This window comes from Onychostoma macrolepis, chromosome 15 (assembly GCF_012432095.1).
Source record: "Onychostoma macrolepis isolate SWU-2019 chromosome 15, ASM1243209v1, whole genome shotgun sequence".
Classification (NCBI taxonomy): domain Eukaryota; kingdom Metazoa; phylum Chordata; class Actinopteri; order Cypriniformes; family Cyprinidae; genus Onychostoma; species Onychostoma macrolepis.
The window spans coordinates 22,177,688-22,194,840 of record NC_081169.1 but is presented as its reverse complement, the minus strand read 5'-3'; the positions used below and the strand labels follow the sequence as shown (position 1 = coordinate 22,194,840).

The 17,153-nt window shown below is 36.3% G+C and overlaps 1 protein-coding gene across 1 annotated transcript in view; it reads right to left on the bottom strand.

The window, feature by feature from the left end:
- dclk1b (doublecortin-like kinase 1b) overlaps positions 1–17,153 on the bottom strand; it is a 45,954-nt gene that overhangs the window by 26,259 nt on the left and 2,542 nt on the right. The window contains exon 5 of the mRNA XM_058745373.1: positions 13,564–13,910. Coding sequence (XP_058601356.1) covers positions 13,564–13,910 — 347 coding nt within the window. The remainder of the gene's footprint in view (positions 1–13,563; positions 13,911–17,153) is intronic.

Below are 17,153 nucleotides of genomic sequence, written 5' to 3'. Positions count from 1 at the left end.
TCAAGGCTCAGATGCAAGAGTCAATTTAATCAGCATCTCAAACCATGTTTAATATCCTCATTCTAAAGGTCAGTGATTCATACAGATGCATGAATGAGAAGGCAGTTTAGCATCTCACTTTAATGTATCATTTACACATACCAATGAGAACATGTTGCTGTAGCAACAGTGACGTCATCACCAAGATCAGAGTAAGATGATTCAGTCAGGTGGCAAAAAATGACCTAATGCTCTCACGCTGAGTGCAAAAAGAGTGAATGATCCAATATTCAGTGATATTACAGCAGTGTAAATGGTATCACTAAAAAAAGCGGCAAAAGTCGGGTAATAAGTCTGCTACTGTATGTGTGACAATTTGTGTGCAATACAGCAGAGGGTTAGTTAGACCTAATATTTTAAAGGCGATACATCTGTTTTTGTTTCTGTGGAATGAAACTAGCTAAGAAATATAATGCAGTGATGAAAACTATACTTCAAATTAAACCCAAATTAATTCTTTGAGTCAATAAAACATCATTGCACATTAAATCAGAGACTATTTTGACAATGACAAATAGAGGACAAATCTAATGAAATTCAACAATTCATTATGTATAAATGGTTGATAGTTATATACGCCATTACTTCAGTGGTAAATATCCAAGTTAAGCCAGAGAGAGTCTATAAGCTCAATTTTGTAGTGTTTTGTTCTTGTTTTTGATTAATTTATTGCTCCACTAGAGCATTGGAATATAAGTGTAATTTTGAATAGTCATCAAATTGAGGAATACGCTTTTAAGAACAGTGTAGACCAGTCCATTGCTGAATACTGACTGTGCTGCAAAGCGTTAAATGCAAGAGAATAAACTCTGCAGTCATTTTAATATAGTGGTAAAATTCATAAAGTCTTTTATGGCAAGCTGAATCTGGCAGTCTGATCCCAAGTTTTGTCTGTCAGGTTGTGCACAAAATTTCATCTTGTGCCGCAGCACCACCTACTGGAAAGCATGCAAACTCACTAGAATAAAAAGAAATGGAGTTGGAAGTAATAGGTACTGATTTAAGAATAAATCCAGTTTATTGCTTTTTCCAAGCCACAAACTGAAGCAACCATATTTTACAAGATACATTTTTAAACTGACTGCGTGGAAAGATGCAAAGTGTTTCAGACATGATTATTTTTATTGCCTTAATAAACATTCCATTTGCTTTCTTTAAATCATATACAAGTTTTAAATCAAAAATTTTAAGTGTTAAAAAAAGCAAAACTGTTTACTACAGTCTATGCCACAATGTCTACAGCAGTGACACTTGGTTTAAATATTTAAATATATTTACAAGAAAAAAACTAAACCTGAAACCTAACATGGCAAAAACTTCCATTGGCTGAAAACTACATGGCACAGAAAACCAAATAATAAATTTAAACATGCCATTTTCATCCAAGTGATAATTTCTCCTGATCACCACAAGATGGCACAGACACTTCATTTTGCAGCTGCCACCAACAAAGACTATAGAACTAATTCTTACTAGCAATACTTATTCTTCTTCTGCCCAAGACTTTAAAATTTTCAGCATCTTTCTATATATCTCAGCACCAGAATATCATAATATTATGAACGAGTTTTTTCAATAGGGACAGTATACAGAGGTAAACTTTAAAATCCTGATGACCACACTCACATTTAGTTCAAAAAATGAAGAACAGTCTAGTTTATTAGTAACATTCACACCATCAACGTCATTCACCTATTATGGCACCAGCAAATTTAAAGATCACACGATCAGAAAAACCTAAAACGGTCTGGAATACTAGTCATTTTGCTTTGATTGCAAAGTCTAAATCTCCTGGCTTTAAGTCAGTCTCTTGGCAGGAACAGTTTGTACCAGGCAGGCGCTGTAAACCTCAAAACATACTCAAATCTGATGAATTATGTTTTTAATCCATATATGCCATCTGAAGTAGTGACTAAAACGGGCTCAACATGTAAAGAAAATTGGATGGAAGTGAAACGATGCCAGGATACGATGTACTCCATTCCTTCTTAAACCTCTTAAAATATAGCAAAGCGTTTTTCTGACCTCAGTTAACTTTGTTGACTTTATGTTCTAAAAGTTACTTGATAGCAGCAAGTAGCTATAGTCCACATACAGTATCTGTGTTCAGAGTGAAATAACTGGTCAGGAATATTCAGTTATCCATTACTGTAAGCTTTATCTATGAGGATGTATCATAAATAAATCAGGGCGATACAGAGATATGACCTTCTCTGAGGTTCCATGATTGTGATTAACAGCTGCATGCTAAAGTTAATGAGCACCTCCTGCAGGTTTATGTCCTGTTTGACAGGAAGCTTTTTACTGGAGTTTCCTCTCAATGCATTACTAGGATGCGCTTCATCTGCGAAGCCATTACTGACACTTATCTACAGATCCGTAATGCAGAAATACATATTACATAAAGCCTTTAAGAGTTTGGGATATGATCATTGAGTAAATGAAGCTTTTTCTTTTCACCAAATCATGAAGCAGAGTGTGTAATTCGACAGACCCTTCTCGAAAGCATTCATGCATAGATCACAATATCCAGATCAGCTGCCTTCTTATTTTTCATGTTTCATAATGCTATTTGTCTCCTGCATAAATATGGGTGTTACGAACTGATGCACATGAATAATTCACTATTTTCAAGGATTCTGTTAAAGGGAAGCTTTTCTGTTGCTTAAAACCACAAAGTCATTCTTAATAATCAATAATAATGTATACAAATACATACAAAAATATATTTAATTCCATTTCATTACTGAATACATATAACATGGCAAAAATTGTAGTCAGTAAAGTAATCCATTACATTACACATTTTAGGTAATATAATCTCTGCAGAGGGAGGAAATGTTAAAAGATAGAAAAAATTAGGGAGAATAAATTATGAAACATTTACTGTCATAATGTAACTGTAGTCTGATTATGAGCATTTTAAAATGTAATGCAATCTAAACACAGGTATTTAATTTTTGGAATCTGATTACGTAATCCAGATTACATATAATCAGTTATTACCCAGCACTGCAAATATTATGTGTGATTCTCTCTCTCTCTCTGTGTGTGTGTGTGTGTGTTTTTGTGTGTTACATCTCAAAACTTGAATAATGGTACTGATAGCACAAACTAGGCCTTGATGTATTGGATAATTTATAGTCTTTTGCATTGTGCTGTCCCAAATTTTCATTACACTGAGGCATATGCTATCACAGTTTCAGATCACCTGTGTGGGGGTTGTCTCCCATTTCGCCAAGAAGGATTTTTCTCAGGAAATACATTAGCATATTTGCTACAAATAGTCTGTCTGGGTTCTGAGGTTGAGTGGGGGTGGCACAGCGGCGGATCTGTCGTTGGAAGCGCAAGGGAAATCCAGGCCAGGTTGACAAAGTGCACAGACCAGATGCTGAGAGGAAAATCGTATTAAGTGAAATTTAATCTACCATTATTATGTTATCATAAGGAAACTGCATTTCTTTTTGTTTTGGTTGAAAGTATGTGCAAATTAATGCGGTTACTTTTATTGAATACGGTTTAAACTATCATCACTGCTGTATTGAAGGATGCTAGCTAGAGGTCGACCGATTCATCGGTTTTGCCGATTAATCGGCACCGATAGTTGATTGCCACAACTATCGGTTATCGGCAAAAATCCATGCCGATAGTTTTCCGGTTTGCAACCATTGCTGGAGTGGCTGAGAAGGGTCCGCTGGCATTATACAATATGAGAGCGGCCTCTAGAGGCGGAAATCACTGACAGCACGTGTTGTTTATTTTGACACGTGGCACTGCGTGCTGCACAGAGCGGGAAACTCCAGACGCACATTTAAATACAGCCGACAGAAAAGCCTGCAGCGGAACAGAACGCCATTCACATAGTTTTCTATTAAATTACATTATATTTGTACCAAATCGTTGTGAATGTATATAATGTCTTCACCCTAGGCTATAAATTATGTATTGTGCATTTTTCAGCAAAACGTTTGTCTTTCTGTGGCTCTAATAAAGTCGGTATGCTTCATGTAGAGAGCTGTAATACATCGCGCTCTCTCTTTCCACTTGCTCTGTTTTTTTAAACACCGAACTTCAAACTCATTTATGCCACATTGTTCATTCTTGAAGCAAACTTATGTCCGTTTGGTGATTTAAATAAATTGTTTTAGACCGCCACTTGATCTGAGCATAAGCGTCTGGTGTGTGTGTGCGTGTGTGTGATACCTCTGAGTTCTCCTAGGCATGGCAGCGACTAACTTTTTTGATTAGATAATTATCAAGTGTTAAAAATAGAAGCAAATAAAGTGTGTGAGTACACATACAATATCCATATGTATGTAATTTTAATGCTATGGCCTTGTGTAGATATTTAAACATGGCCATCTTTAAGCATGACTGTTGAAATTAAATGGTAACATTTAACAATAAAAGTCCATTCGTAGCATTAATGAAAACTGTAGAAGTATTGTTCCTTGTTAGTGTTTTCATTTCAACATTCACTATTAGCTACTAATAGGCTATATTTTTACTTTTTAAAGTTTCTTCTTTTAACATTAGCAAATTATGAAATAACTTTAATGATCAATATAGTAAATAATATTAATATTTTTATTCATTAACAAAGTATGGTTCAGTACAGTTGCTGCTTTTTTTTTTTTTAAATAGTAAAGCACTAGCTCTCTTTCAGTATCCATTTTGAAAACTATCGGTTGATTAATCCGAATAATTAAGGTATCGGCCAGTGTGGTCCAACCTAGCTATCGGTATCGGTAAAATCCACTATCGGTCGACCTCTAATGCTAGCAGCAAAGCCTTAAACAAACCCACTCAAAATAAAAATGCAGTCATTATTTACTCACACTCATGTAATTCCAAACCCATATGCTGTTATTTTGTTCTGTGGTACACAAAAGGAGGATTCTGAAGAACATTCACATAGTTATTTTCCATTCAGCTGTTCATAGTGACCTTAGGCAAACTAAAAAACAGTATAAAATGCTTTAAAAGCAGCAATACATTAAATAGACATATATTAAACATATTTAAACTATTATTCAGTGATTACCTTGACAGCAACACTCAAAACAAATATGGCACCTTTCCTCTTAAAGGGGTCATGAACAAAGCAATAGTGACCACGTAACATTACTGTCGGATCCAATATTACGGCACAGTATTGTCTTTTAGTTTCAATATTTTTGAAAAACCTGCGTCGAATTGTGCTTTGTTTGTAAACGAATCTGGGGTAAAATGAAGTGAACAAAGGATCAAGTTCTTAAAGGGGTCATATGATGCGATTTCAAGTTTTCCTTTCTCTTTGGAGTGTTACAAGCTGTTTGTGCATAGATAAGATCCCTGAAGTTTCAAAGAATAAAGTCTCAAAACCAAAGAGATATTCTTTATAAAAGTTAAGACTCGACCACGCCCACCTAAAACGGCTCATTCAAACACACCCCCCCACATGTCTACGTCACGGTGTGGGGAGATTTGCAAAACACCGCCCAAATGTAAACGCAAAGAAAGGGGGGCGTGATTTTTATTCTCGCTGTAGTGTTGTTGCTGTCACCGGCGCCATGTCCTGGAGACGCTGAGTTTTGTTGTGAAAGTGAAACTACGTTGTTTGGGCTTCCAAAAGAGGACACAACTAGAAATCAGTGGTTAAGCTGTATTTACAACACTGTTCCAGAACAGTTCAACCAAAATATTAGAGTGTGTGCAGCGTATTTTAATGGAGGACTATTTCCTGAACCTGGGAGTTTCTATAAAGTGGGGCAATTCCAACTTTGCTTCTGGTGCTTCTGACTCACAGCCTGTAAGTACGTTTTCTTATTTAAAGAATTTCCCACTGACTATTCAAACACGAGTTTTGAGCTGTGTAGAGTAGCGCTTCTTGTTTGTTGTTTCTCCAATCACAAATGGAGACATGGTAATGTTTATGCGGCGCGATGCAACGTGACGCGCAAAAAGACAGTATAAGTCATTATAATCAGTAATTATGTCCCCACTGGATGCAACAAATGCCTCGTTTGTAATGGGTTTTATTGTTTTTGTGTCATCACTGGGATACGGCATCACAATACAGTAAGGGGCGTAACATTTCCGTCTCACGCTTGAGGTATTCGGCCAATCACAACGCATTGGATAGCTGGCCAATCAGAGCATGCCTCGCTTCTCAAAACGATGAGATTTGTAAAAATCAGAATTTCAGAAAGGCAGGGCATAGAGGAGCAACAATAATGTACAGTATGTGGAAAATAATGTGTTTTTTGAACCTTAAACCGCATAAACATTGCATTATACCAAATACACCAAATAATGTTATTTTTAGCAACGTCATATGACCCCTTTAATGATGTGGTCTGGAACTTCATTAAAAATAACGTTGATTCACTCTTTCCTAATATTAGGATCAGAAGGAAGGCAGTGCAAAGACTGTATTTTTCCACAATTTGGCACTGCACAGCATTTTGTTGTCTTCTGGGTTATCTTCATCATTTGGTTTCTGTGTAGACCTGTGTTTGCCTCTCTCATTATTTACACTACATGTGCAAATCTGTGGGTGGGGCTAAACAGGCAGCGACGTAGAAGCAGGCTTTGATCATCTTTTGTGAAGGCAGTGTTTACCCGCACTATTACATCATAAAGTGGCACATTCCACAAGCTGTCATTTTGGCAGATTGGCTTCCATAAGCTGTTTTTAGACTAATTAGACAGTTTCGAGTTCTGAAACTTACAGGATGTTTTTAAAGTACGATGGCCACATATATGTCAAAAGATCATGGTAATTTTGATTTCTCAGTTCATGACCGCTTTAAGGTCTCACCTTCATCTACAATCCTGTATGTGCTACTGTAATTCAACCCACCACCCACTGAGACTTAGAGAACGAGCAATTACAGTTCAAACAAAGCCAGATTCTCCTACGGCAGGCATCTGTGCATTATCATCTGCCACAAAGCAAAATAATATTTGGATTTTCCTAAAATGAGCCACTACAATATGGATAATTTCTCTGCCATTGAACTGAACCAGATCTACATATTCAGTGGTGCAGGAAAGGCAAGCCAAACACGGTAAGATGGTGCGGCTGGGAGAGTATTGATTTCCTCTCAGCATGGACTCAGTGACACCGCAGCAGCAGCGCAGGCCGCCACATGTCCCAGCAATAACCCACAGAGCATCGATCTGGACAGACTCCCGCTGTTAATACTCACAGGCTTTCATCGGGCAAACGCAGCCAGCCTGTGCTCACCGATGCCATTCAGGACCACTTAAACACAGGTTAGAAACACATGGGCAAGACTGTGGTGGTGAATCACAGACTGGTAAATCTATAAATTATTTTTAATAAAAACGTAATAATAAAAAAGGAAAAGTCTGACATGGTTTATTCGACTGAATATCAATAAGTGACTATGTTTAAGTGGGGAGCAATTGCATTGACAAAAGACCATAAGCAAATGATGTCTAATGTATGATATCTACATCATCAAAATACTTCCTGTGTTGGGTAAAAGCATCCTGGAGAATTATCATTTATTAATGACAGGTTTATGAGGTGGATATGTACCATTAGAGTTAACCTTGAACTGCTTCTGCATGATAGTGTTTTCAGAAGATGAGAAATCACTTCAGAAAAGTTTGCAATCCTGCAGGTGACACTTGTGGTACTTCCTTACAGCAGTTATTTTAGTACCATTCATTGATATACTAATATTTTGAATTAGATTTTATTTTGATATTTTCTGTTTTCACTTTAATTTGACTTAGTTTTAGTCATTTTGTTGTGTTTTATGTCTATATAATGTATTTATTTTAGAACTCAAAAATTAAAAATGTTGAAAAATGCTGACATAAAATAAGTTACATTTTTTATATTTTATTTTATTTCAATGTTTTTTGTTTTTTTTCTCAAAATTTTAGTCTTAGTTAACAACAATAACCCTGACCTATAGACTACAGAGGACTTATTTTCAAGAATACCACTGTTATGTTCAGCTCTAACAAAAATAGCTCTTTGTAAAAATAATTTAAATAATTATTTGAATGATTCAGTAATTAAAAATCACTGAAAAGTTACAGAAATGCACTGGTCAAAAGGTGTGAAATAAGTGCTTTAAACAAAACAAAGTACAGTACAAACAAAACTGATTCTTAATGTCAACTCATGCATTTATGTCAGCTAAATTTCTGTGTTTGATTTTCGAAATGGCAGCACTCTTTGGACTGAAAGGACTCTTCATGTTTCACAGTGATTGCAAGAGGTGACCTTTCATAAGGAAATTGAACTGCGTATTGAGGTGCATTACATAAGTCCAGCAGTGGCAGATAATGAGTAATGACTCACTCCATAAATGCAAGTCAGCGTGTTGCAGTGTTACTCACACACCCACATGTCACTTCATGGGTTTACACTGGAGCCTGCGAAGTGTCAGGATAGATTGCACTGTATATTGACATGGCTTACAGACCTGACCAGGTCTGCGTTCTGACAGCATTCAAACCAACGGGTCAGTGTTAGGCTGGTCAGGTTCAGCAGCACCCATTGCTGGTAGATGGTGTAACTATTTTCATATTTGATTATATTATTAGTTCTTGGATTTTAGAGATTTTGGATCTCAGATAATGAATTATGAGGTATTTTCAGAAGAAGCAAATGAAACATCTGATTTAAAAACACCTAGAAGTGCAAACAAATGACTCAAAAGCAAGTACCAAAGGCTTGAAGTCAAACACATTTTCAGACTAGAGTCCTATGATTTCAAAGATGTGGAATGAGAACACGGTCATAAAAATGGAAAACGTGGAATCCAGTCATAAAAATGTAATTTAGAGTAATAGAATGTCATGTAATTTAGCGAATTTTGGATGTTTAAAATTTTTTACGGTTGTGCAGCACTTTGTTTGCCAAAAATAAAAGGAACAGTAATATTTTTATTTGATTACATTTTAAAAGATTAATTAAATTGATAATGTTTATGCCTTCATTTTTACCATTGTTTTTGATTATATATATTTGTATTAAATTATAAATCCAGAAAAAAAAAAAAAAAACACACAACTTCTGAAAAGATATCATAGGGCTTTATTACTGTAAAAAAAAAAATCAATAAATAGTTTTATGAATTCAATTAAGTATACATGCTTTTAAATTTATTTTCACCATTAAAATGGAATCCAGAAAAATTCAAATGGAAAGCACAGAATTTGGGCAAAATAAAAAAAGAATTTTGGAAAAATATATATAATATATTTCATAGAGACAAAGTTTCAATAAATTGTTGTTAAATTGTATATAGTTTCATGATTTCAATTAATTATGCTTTTTGGTTACTAAAATTAAATTTGACCAAAAATTTTAACAGTATCCAGAAATATCAAAAACAGGAAAAAAATCTAATGGAATTTAAAAAACAAAATGAAATGGATTTCATAGGGTCCTCGGCTGAGTTGAGAAATGCCACACCTCAGCCGAGGGCAATTACTGTATGTAGCCCTAGTGCTCTTTACAAGCAGGACATCCCATGGGTAAATGCCTTACTCAACCCTTCCAGAATCAAAGAAGCCTAAGCTGAAACTGACACAAGCAGAAAGAAGATCACAGAAGAAACATTCCTCCCATCCCACACAGCCGCTGCTCAGCCCTTATGAGCATGACCGCCTGTGGAAATCACATCAGTGTGGAGCTAATATGTGAATGAAAGAGCTCTCTTAGCCTTTAAGCTAATATTTATGGCACAGACGACAGGAGACCCATACCACCCGTGGGAATTAGAGGGGAAATGCCTGTCTGTCTATCCTCAGGCTGTCTCACATGATAAGAACAAGCTTACACGAAGAAGCCAGGGTCACCACCACAAAAGACTTCAAAGAATGGTAGATTATGATTATAACTAGAGATCACTTCACTGTGCAAATATGAAAGAAACGTATGTTTCTTTATTGCAGGCAGATTAGTAGTAAAGTAAGTCTGCTATATAAGGGATAATACAGTCAGTCGTTCATTACCACAAAATAAAACCCCGGCAGGGTGTATGATTAGGACCCAGACAACAAGCTGTGATTAATGACTGTCTGACTAAACATTATCATGCTTATTACAACTACTTGCCAGGCAAATAAATACTTAGCCATGACTAATATAATATAATATAATATAATGTAACATAATATAATGAAAGCCCGTTTCAGTATGCTATGGACAGCCGTAAGTAAGTAGGAAACATCAGACTGATGAATGGTGCGATTGACAAATCAGAATCGAGTATTCTAGAAAGCCGTTTAATGAATTAGTGTTCTTAGTTTTTATAGCAATAGAGATTCTCTCAGTCTGAAGCATTAAACGTTTGTCAGGAGCACTTAACCCAAATGCAGGTGGATGAGTGGTGTTACTCATCATCAAGCGATTTCTGAAAAATTCTTATCAATAGATAAACAAACCAATAACACCCTAATACATTTCAAAGCTTGCATCAGTCGCTCTGAGAGAACTTCCTCTTAGAAGAGGGTTAGATAGGGCCAGGATGCAATTTCATGTATCATTTATAAGAGCAAAATTGAAGGCAAAATGTCCATCTTGCTAAGAGATTTCACAGTAACGGTTCCTAGATGGTCCAATCTTCTGAATTTCCACTGCAAGAAATATCTAAAGGCACTTTTCAAAGTGCTGACTCACTATAAATCAAATGACTTGCATTAAAATGGAATTGACTGAATGATGTAGGAATAAAACAAACAAGTTGACTTCTAAAGCCATTTTTGTCTATTCAACTGCCACAGTAATATACTTGAGTCATCTTTATTTGAAAGCTTTTCTCAGCAAATACTGAATTATGGGATTAATTGGGATTAGTTTGCTTAATTAATCAGCATATAATGTAATAAATTAATCATTACATTAATCAATTGACAGCCCTACTAATAAACTTTTCATAAACAAATTTTGACTGTGTAAAAACGCTGAGCAGTGACTGCATTCATATCAAACCTAATAAAGCAGTTTTGGAAAATGTCGGCTCACAATGCATCGATCCAGAAATCAATTTCCTCAGCACATCATCACCAGCTACAGCAATGCTTTAAAGGGTGCAGTAAATGTTTCTCTAACAGAAAATAAACAGCCATGCATAATGGCGCCTCGCGTGAGAGGCCTGTTTGATTGCAATCCTGAGCATCCGTCATCCCAAACCCGGCCTGTAACATCACCACTACTGCACCCCTCCTGCTGCAGAGGCTGTTCCTAAGCAACCACCCCCAGCAACCGGATTGCCATGGAAACCAAAAAGAGGGAAATCAAGGAGAGGGGAGAGGCCCTTCGCATACTTGGGATGTGAGAAACTGGGGGATATTCCAAGCTAGAAATATCTGTTTGCACAACGTTCAACCTTAAATTGTGACTTCTGTTTGTTTTAGTAAATGATTTTTAATGCCCTGTATAAATAATAAATCATTTGCAGTACATTCCATGCAAAAATCTAAAAAGCTGGACCGTGGACAGCTAAATCCAATATATAAATAATACAATTATATGCATTGAACCATTAAAATAGACAAGACAAGACAGACAGAGAGACAGACAGACAGACAGACAGACAGACAGACAGACAGACAGACAGACAGACAGATAGATAGATAGATAGATAGATAGATAGATAGATAGATAGATAGATAGATAGATAGATAGATAGATAGATGGATAAAAACAGCACAGCACTAGTGTCTCTGTTTCTGATCTGCGGTGGGTGTGAACAGAGGAAAATATAACACCACTGAAGGCCAATGAGTTTAAGGCCCTCTGGTGACAGCTTGTCACTTCATCAGTCTGTTCCTGCAGAGACACAGAAAGGTCACCATCACCAAGTCTCCAGCCATACGGCTCCCTCCCTCTGTCTGATCTCGTTCCTCCATCTCCTTCACCACAGTATTTACCTTTATCTCCCTATCAATCTCTTTTGCTCTTATTCAAGCAACACAAACACAAATCGTCTAGGGAAATTAATATCTCAGCAAGATAGCAGCAACACTTGATGAGCAAAGAGCAAAATACTGAAATCACGACAATAGTGTGGCCTTAAAGGGGACATTGGATGCAAAATTCACTTTTACATGGTGTTTGCGTATAGGCTAAATGTGTCTTGTGTGGATTCAACCACCCTACAAGGATAAAAATCCATTCCTTTTTTAATCCCCAAAAAAACCCAAACAGTGTCAATTATCAAAACATTTTGATTTTCTGAGCAGAATGATGTCATACTTCTCAGGCCCCGCCTGTAGACACTGACAGACTGTCCTTTATTAGCATATTTCTGCCCTCAGCCTGTTCGCCATTTTCTCCACGTTCGAGCAGCTGTAGTCTGACAACAATGTCTCATAAGCAGTGCAGGTGTTGTGTAGTTGGATATAAAAGTCAACATAAGAGTTTTCTATGGTGCCCCAGTAGTGCACAACACAAGGAAATCTCCACAACACAACAGAGACAAGCCAAAAACCCAACGAAATTAGCACAACACAATGAAAACAAGCTACAACACAATGAAATTAGCACAACACAATGAAAAGAAGCTACAACACAATGAAATTAGCACAACACAAAAGAGATAAGCCACAACACAACAAATAAGCACAACAGAATGAAAACAAGCTACAACAACGAAATTAGCACAACACAATGGAAACACAATGTATGGGGAGACATCCACCGAAATGGGTCGTTGTGTTTTTGACAAGGTAAAAACAGGTGTTGTTTTAAAAAATAATAAATGAACTGAAATAAGTTGAATTTATGAAAACTAAAATAAAAATAAATTAAAGCTAAATGGAAGTATTACAAAATAAGAAAAGTACTATATAAATATATAAATGTATAGCTCATTCAAAATCTTAATACTATAACAATATAACACTGAACCAGAATAACAACCACAAGCATTCCTCATACATGCATACCAAACTATCTACTCAAACCAGATCAAAATTATCTTTTATAAATAGAATTGGATCACAGCATTAAACAAATGTTTTGTTGTTACATTCTGAAGCAGAGAGCACCTCATCTACTTTATGTTTGTTTGAAAGTAAAGTTTCAAAGTAGTCCCAGCGATTAACTTACAGTACAGCTCATTTTTGGCTCGTTCTAACACAAACAAGTACAGCTCTGGCAACTCTAAATACGGTTTCACCAAATAACTGAGCAAAAAAGCAGGGCACTGAAGAGGGAGAGAGTGAGGAACAGACTGACCTCTTTGAAATGATGACGCATGAGCAACCTCACCTTTAGAGAAACCAGGGCGTTCAAAAACATCTTGTTTGACTAACTAAGGTAACAGTCAGGAGACTTAGCTTTGCTTTATTTAAAACTGAAGTGTGTAATTTCTGCACCACAAACATCTCTGATCCACGGGCTTCTGACAAATAAAGACTGCTTATATAGTGAGTCCACTGATCTATCCAAATAGTTTTTTCAACCAAACAATAGTAGCATTATTACTGCATCCAACAACACAAAAGTTCATTTATCTACTTAAATCAAACGGCCACTGTACCTACCATTTTACCATCCACTGTATAAAGCCTCTTGACCGCTCCAGAGTCCAGTTTGATGGCATCTGTGATATCTGTGAGAACCTGCTCAAACGAGTGGGCCGTCTTCTTGTTGAGAAGGATACGCACGGCTTTCCGAGGCTTTACCCCACTGCGGATTATGGTCACCAGTTTGGGTCGGATGAAATCCTTGTTATCCTTGATTTCCATAGAACCACCCTTGGCGCTGGCCAGAGAGCTGGGAGCTCGTGCCGATGCTGCGGTCCTGACGTTGACTGACCAGTTGGGGTTGACGTTCTTAGTGTATTCCAGATTCTTGAAAGGCTCAATTGATCCACATACATAACTCTCCCCTGTGATACAAAATAATATGAGAAATAACCAGTTAAGTGTCTCTGAATCAGTCGGATTCAAAAATCTTTTTGAACTGGTTTTGTAAATTGGTTCAAACTATTTATGAATTTGACTGATTCGGTTCTCACTAACAGTTTTTAAAAAAATGTTCATAAAATGAATCATTGATTCATGATTTTTTTGTTTGTTTGTTTGTTTGTTTGTTTGTTTGAAACCATTTTTAAAAAAGTTTGAATGACTCATTTACGATAAATGAATCATTCAGTCTGGATCTGTGAACTGGTTCAAACATTTCAATAAAACTATTTGACTCAAAACAAAGAGCTCACAATTTCACTGTTAATTGCACTGTTAAGTTCCCATTTTCAGTCCCCCACAAGAAAGAAAGTCACATGGGTGTGAAACAACATGAAGGGTAGAAGATAAAAAAAATGTATTTTTTGGTGAACTATTCATTTAATGAAGCTTTCCTACAACTTCAGAGAACATCTTGCACTCTAAAGGTCATTGCACACTGAGTCCGAAATTTTCGCACGTTAAAAAATAAATACGACCTCACGTTGTGTCAATCACATTTACATACTGCCTCCGAAACTTTCGTCTGTCATAAAAAAAAATTCGGATCAGGTTCGATTTTCTCCATTTTCACATCCGTAGCAAGCATTTTGATAGGAAAGGATGACGAATAGGAAAACAATTTCGGACTCAGTGTGCAAGGACCTTAAAAATGGCTTTCCATGTTTATTATCATATACAATGGTCGAACTGTAAAACAAATTCAGGGGGGATGGTGAGGTCGGGGGTGGGGGGTTCTTGTAGCTAATTTTACACAATGATTACAAAATTGGTCTCATTTTTAAAAAGGTTTCTATTGAATGAAAAATTAGCCTTATTAAATGAACTATTATTTACCGTATTGTCCCGAATATAAGACGACCCTGATTATAAGACGACCCCCCTTTTTCCAGATGTACCTGTTGGAAAAAGGCTTTTTGAAAACCAAATCTTGTTTTTTTTTTTTTTTTTTTTAAACACATTTATTCTTAAATTATTTTCATATTGCATATTTTTCCAATTCTAATTTTTGTTTTGAAAGTATGGTAAATACTGGTAAAATGTATCAACAATGACATTGGAAAATTTTGATATACCATTGAAATAACAGGTAGCCCATCTGAATTATATAACAATTAGGCTATCTAACTCATAGTAGCCTACCAAAATGTTATTATCAGTAGACGTGAAATCTTATTGTAGTCTTCAAATCTGGGTACAGTCTTATGTTTTAAAATCACTTACATAGGAAGTTTGGTCCCATCAAGCTAACATGACAGTCACGATCATGCTGCTGTAAGCTTTTCTTTTTCATTTGTTTTCATTCGCGATCTTTACAACACACATTACATTACATATTTCATGGCACACTCGTTTTATGCGTTTTTGGCGCCACCTATTGTTGTGGGTGTATTATTGACATGTCAAAGTCTAGACCCTGAATATAAGACGAACGCATTTTTTCAGATGTATTTCCAAGGAAAAAAACATCGTCAATACGGTAAGTTTTATTTTATAGGGGTTTGGGGGCTGGGGGCTTCTGGAGCCTGAAATAGAGGAATTTTTCAACACCTTGGCTGGTTTAGGTCTGTCATGGATTAATAAACATGACAATAAAACCGCCAGTAGGTGGCAGCAAGTCCCTGTTTTAATAAATGACTTACTGAATCATACATATCAAACGATTCGTTCAAAACGGCTGATTCAATAGAAACAAAATAAGTAAGACCACTGAATGGACCGTTGAATCACTGGCTCACTCGATTCTTTCAAAAACTGATTCATTCATGGAATGAAAGACTGCTCTGCACTGTTGTATAAAACTAATAGCACATATGTGTAAAACTCATACATGGGTATATTTTGTTTCATTGCTGGAATTATGGCATTCTAATTGTATTCTAATGGACTTCATCACGCAGTGAATGCTTTGGACTCTCAAGATGTGTTTTTTTTTCTTTCTTTTTTCTTTCTCAAAGTTGTATAATGTCAGCTCTCCTATCGTCTCTCAGTCCCTTACAGTCACACACACATTATGTCAGGAGAATGTCTTTTAATTCTAATCAAAGAAAAATCATTTTCTTCTTTTAAAATAACTTCAAAAGTTGTGCTTGAACCATTTTGCGCGAAAAATGCCGAAATTATTTCCGCTTGTGCACTGCTTGTTACAGTACTGAGTTCTGATTGGCCAATCGCCGTTATTTAGTTCGTAAATTATCATAAGTAGAGAATTTTAACATTTCATGTGCATGATAAGTTTTACGTAATACAAAACAAAATTAATAATCCAAAGGGGATGGTAACGGGGGATGGAGGTTTTACAGAGGGGATGCTTTTTGTCATTTTTTTCGACCAGGGGGATGCCATCCCCCCTCAATTCGAGCCCTGATCATAAGAGAACACAGAAGAAAATCCATAAATTTGCTGACATGTGAGTTTAAGACAGTAAATGGACATAAAAGCTCCTTATAATAGTCCATAATGACGGAGAGGTCACAGAGTCAAGGTTAAGTGCACGGCTGAGACTGAAATCACCTCCATCTCACTCATTTGCATTCATTCTACCCCTGGCAGCACTGAGAATTAATGAATGTATGAATGGGTGTCCTACATAAAAAGGCACCACTGAGATGCCGCTGCTACAATTTCAAAATCAAATCAGAGTCATTTAACACATAATTCAAGGACAAACTTAGATGTAATGATTTCAGTTCTCGGGTTTGATTTATTGGTCAACACTGAGAGGAAGGGAGTGGTATAGAGATGTTAAATATTAATGAGCATTTTAAAATGACTACTGGTTTAAATCACAGGGCTCTCTGATATCAGCTCACAGACAATACAAGCTTGATCCTTGTTCAGTACTATAAACCGCATGCTCTGTTTGGGGTGTCAGACACCCCAGATATGAAACATGACTAATGCAATGACTTTCCACATAGTAGATTATCTGATTGGTGTACACACAGAGATATTATGTGCTTATTTTCTGAAAATGTACTCACACTTACGGCAAAAAAGATGTCCAAGAAAAAAGATTTGGAGAAATTTTGCATCACCTGCTCACCAATGGATCCTTTGCAGTGAATGGGTGCCGTCAGTATGAGAGTTCAAACAGCTAATAAAAACATCACAATAATTCACTCATGACTTGTAGTCATCAACATAACTACAGTCCATCAGGAAAC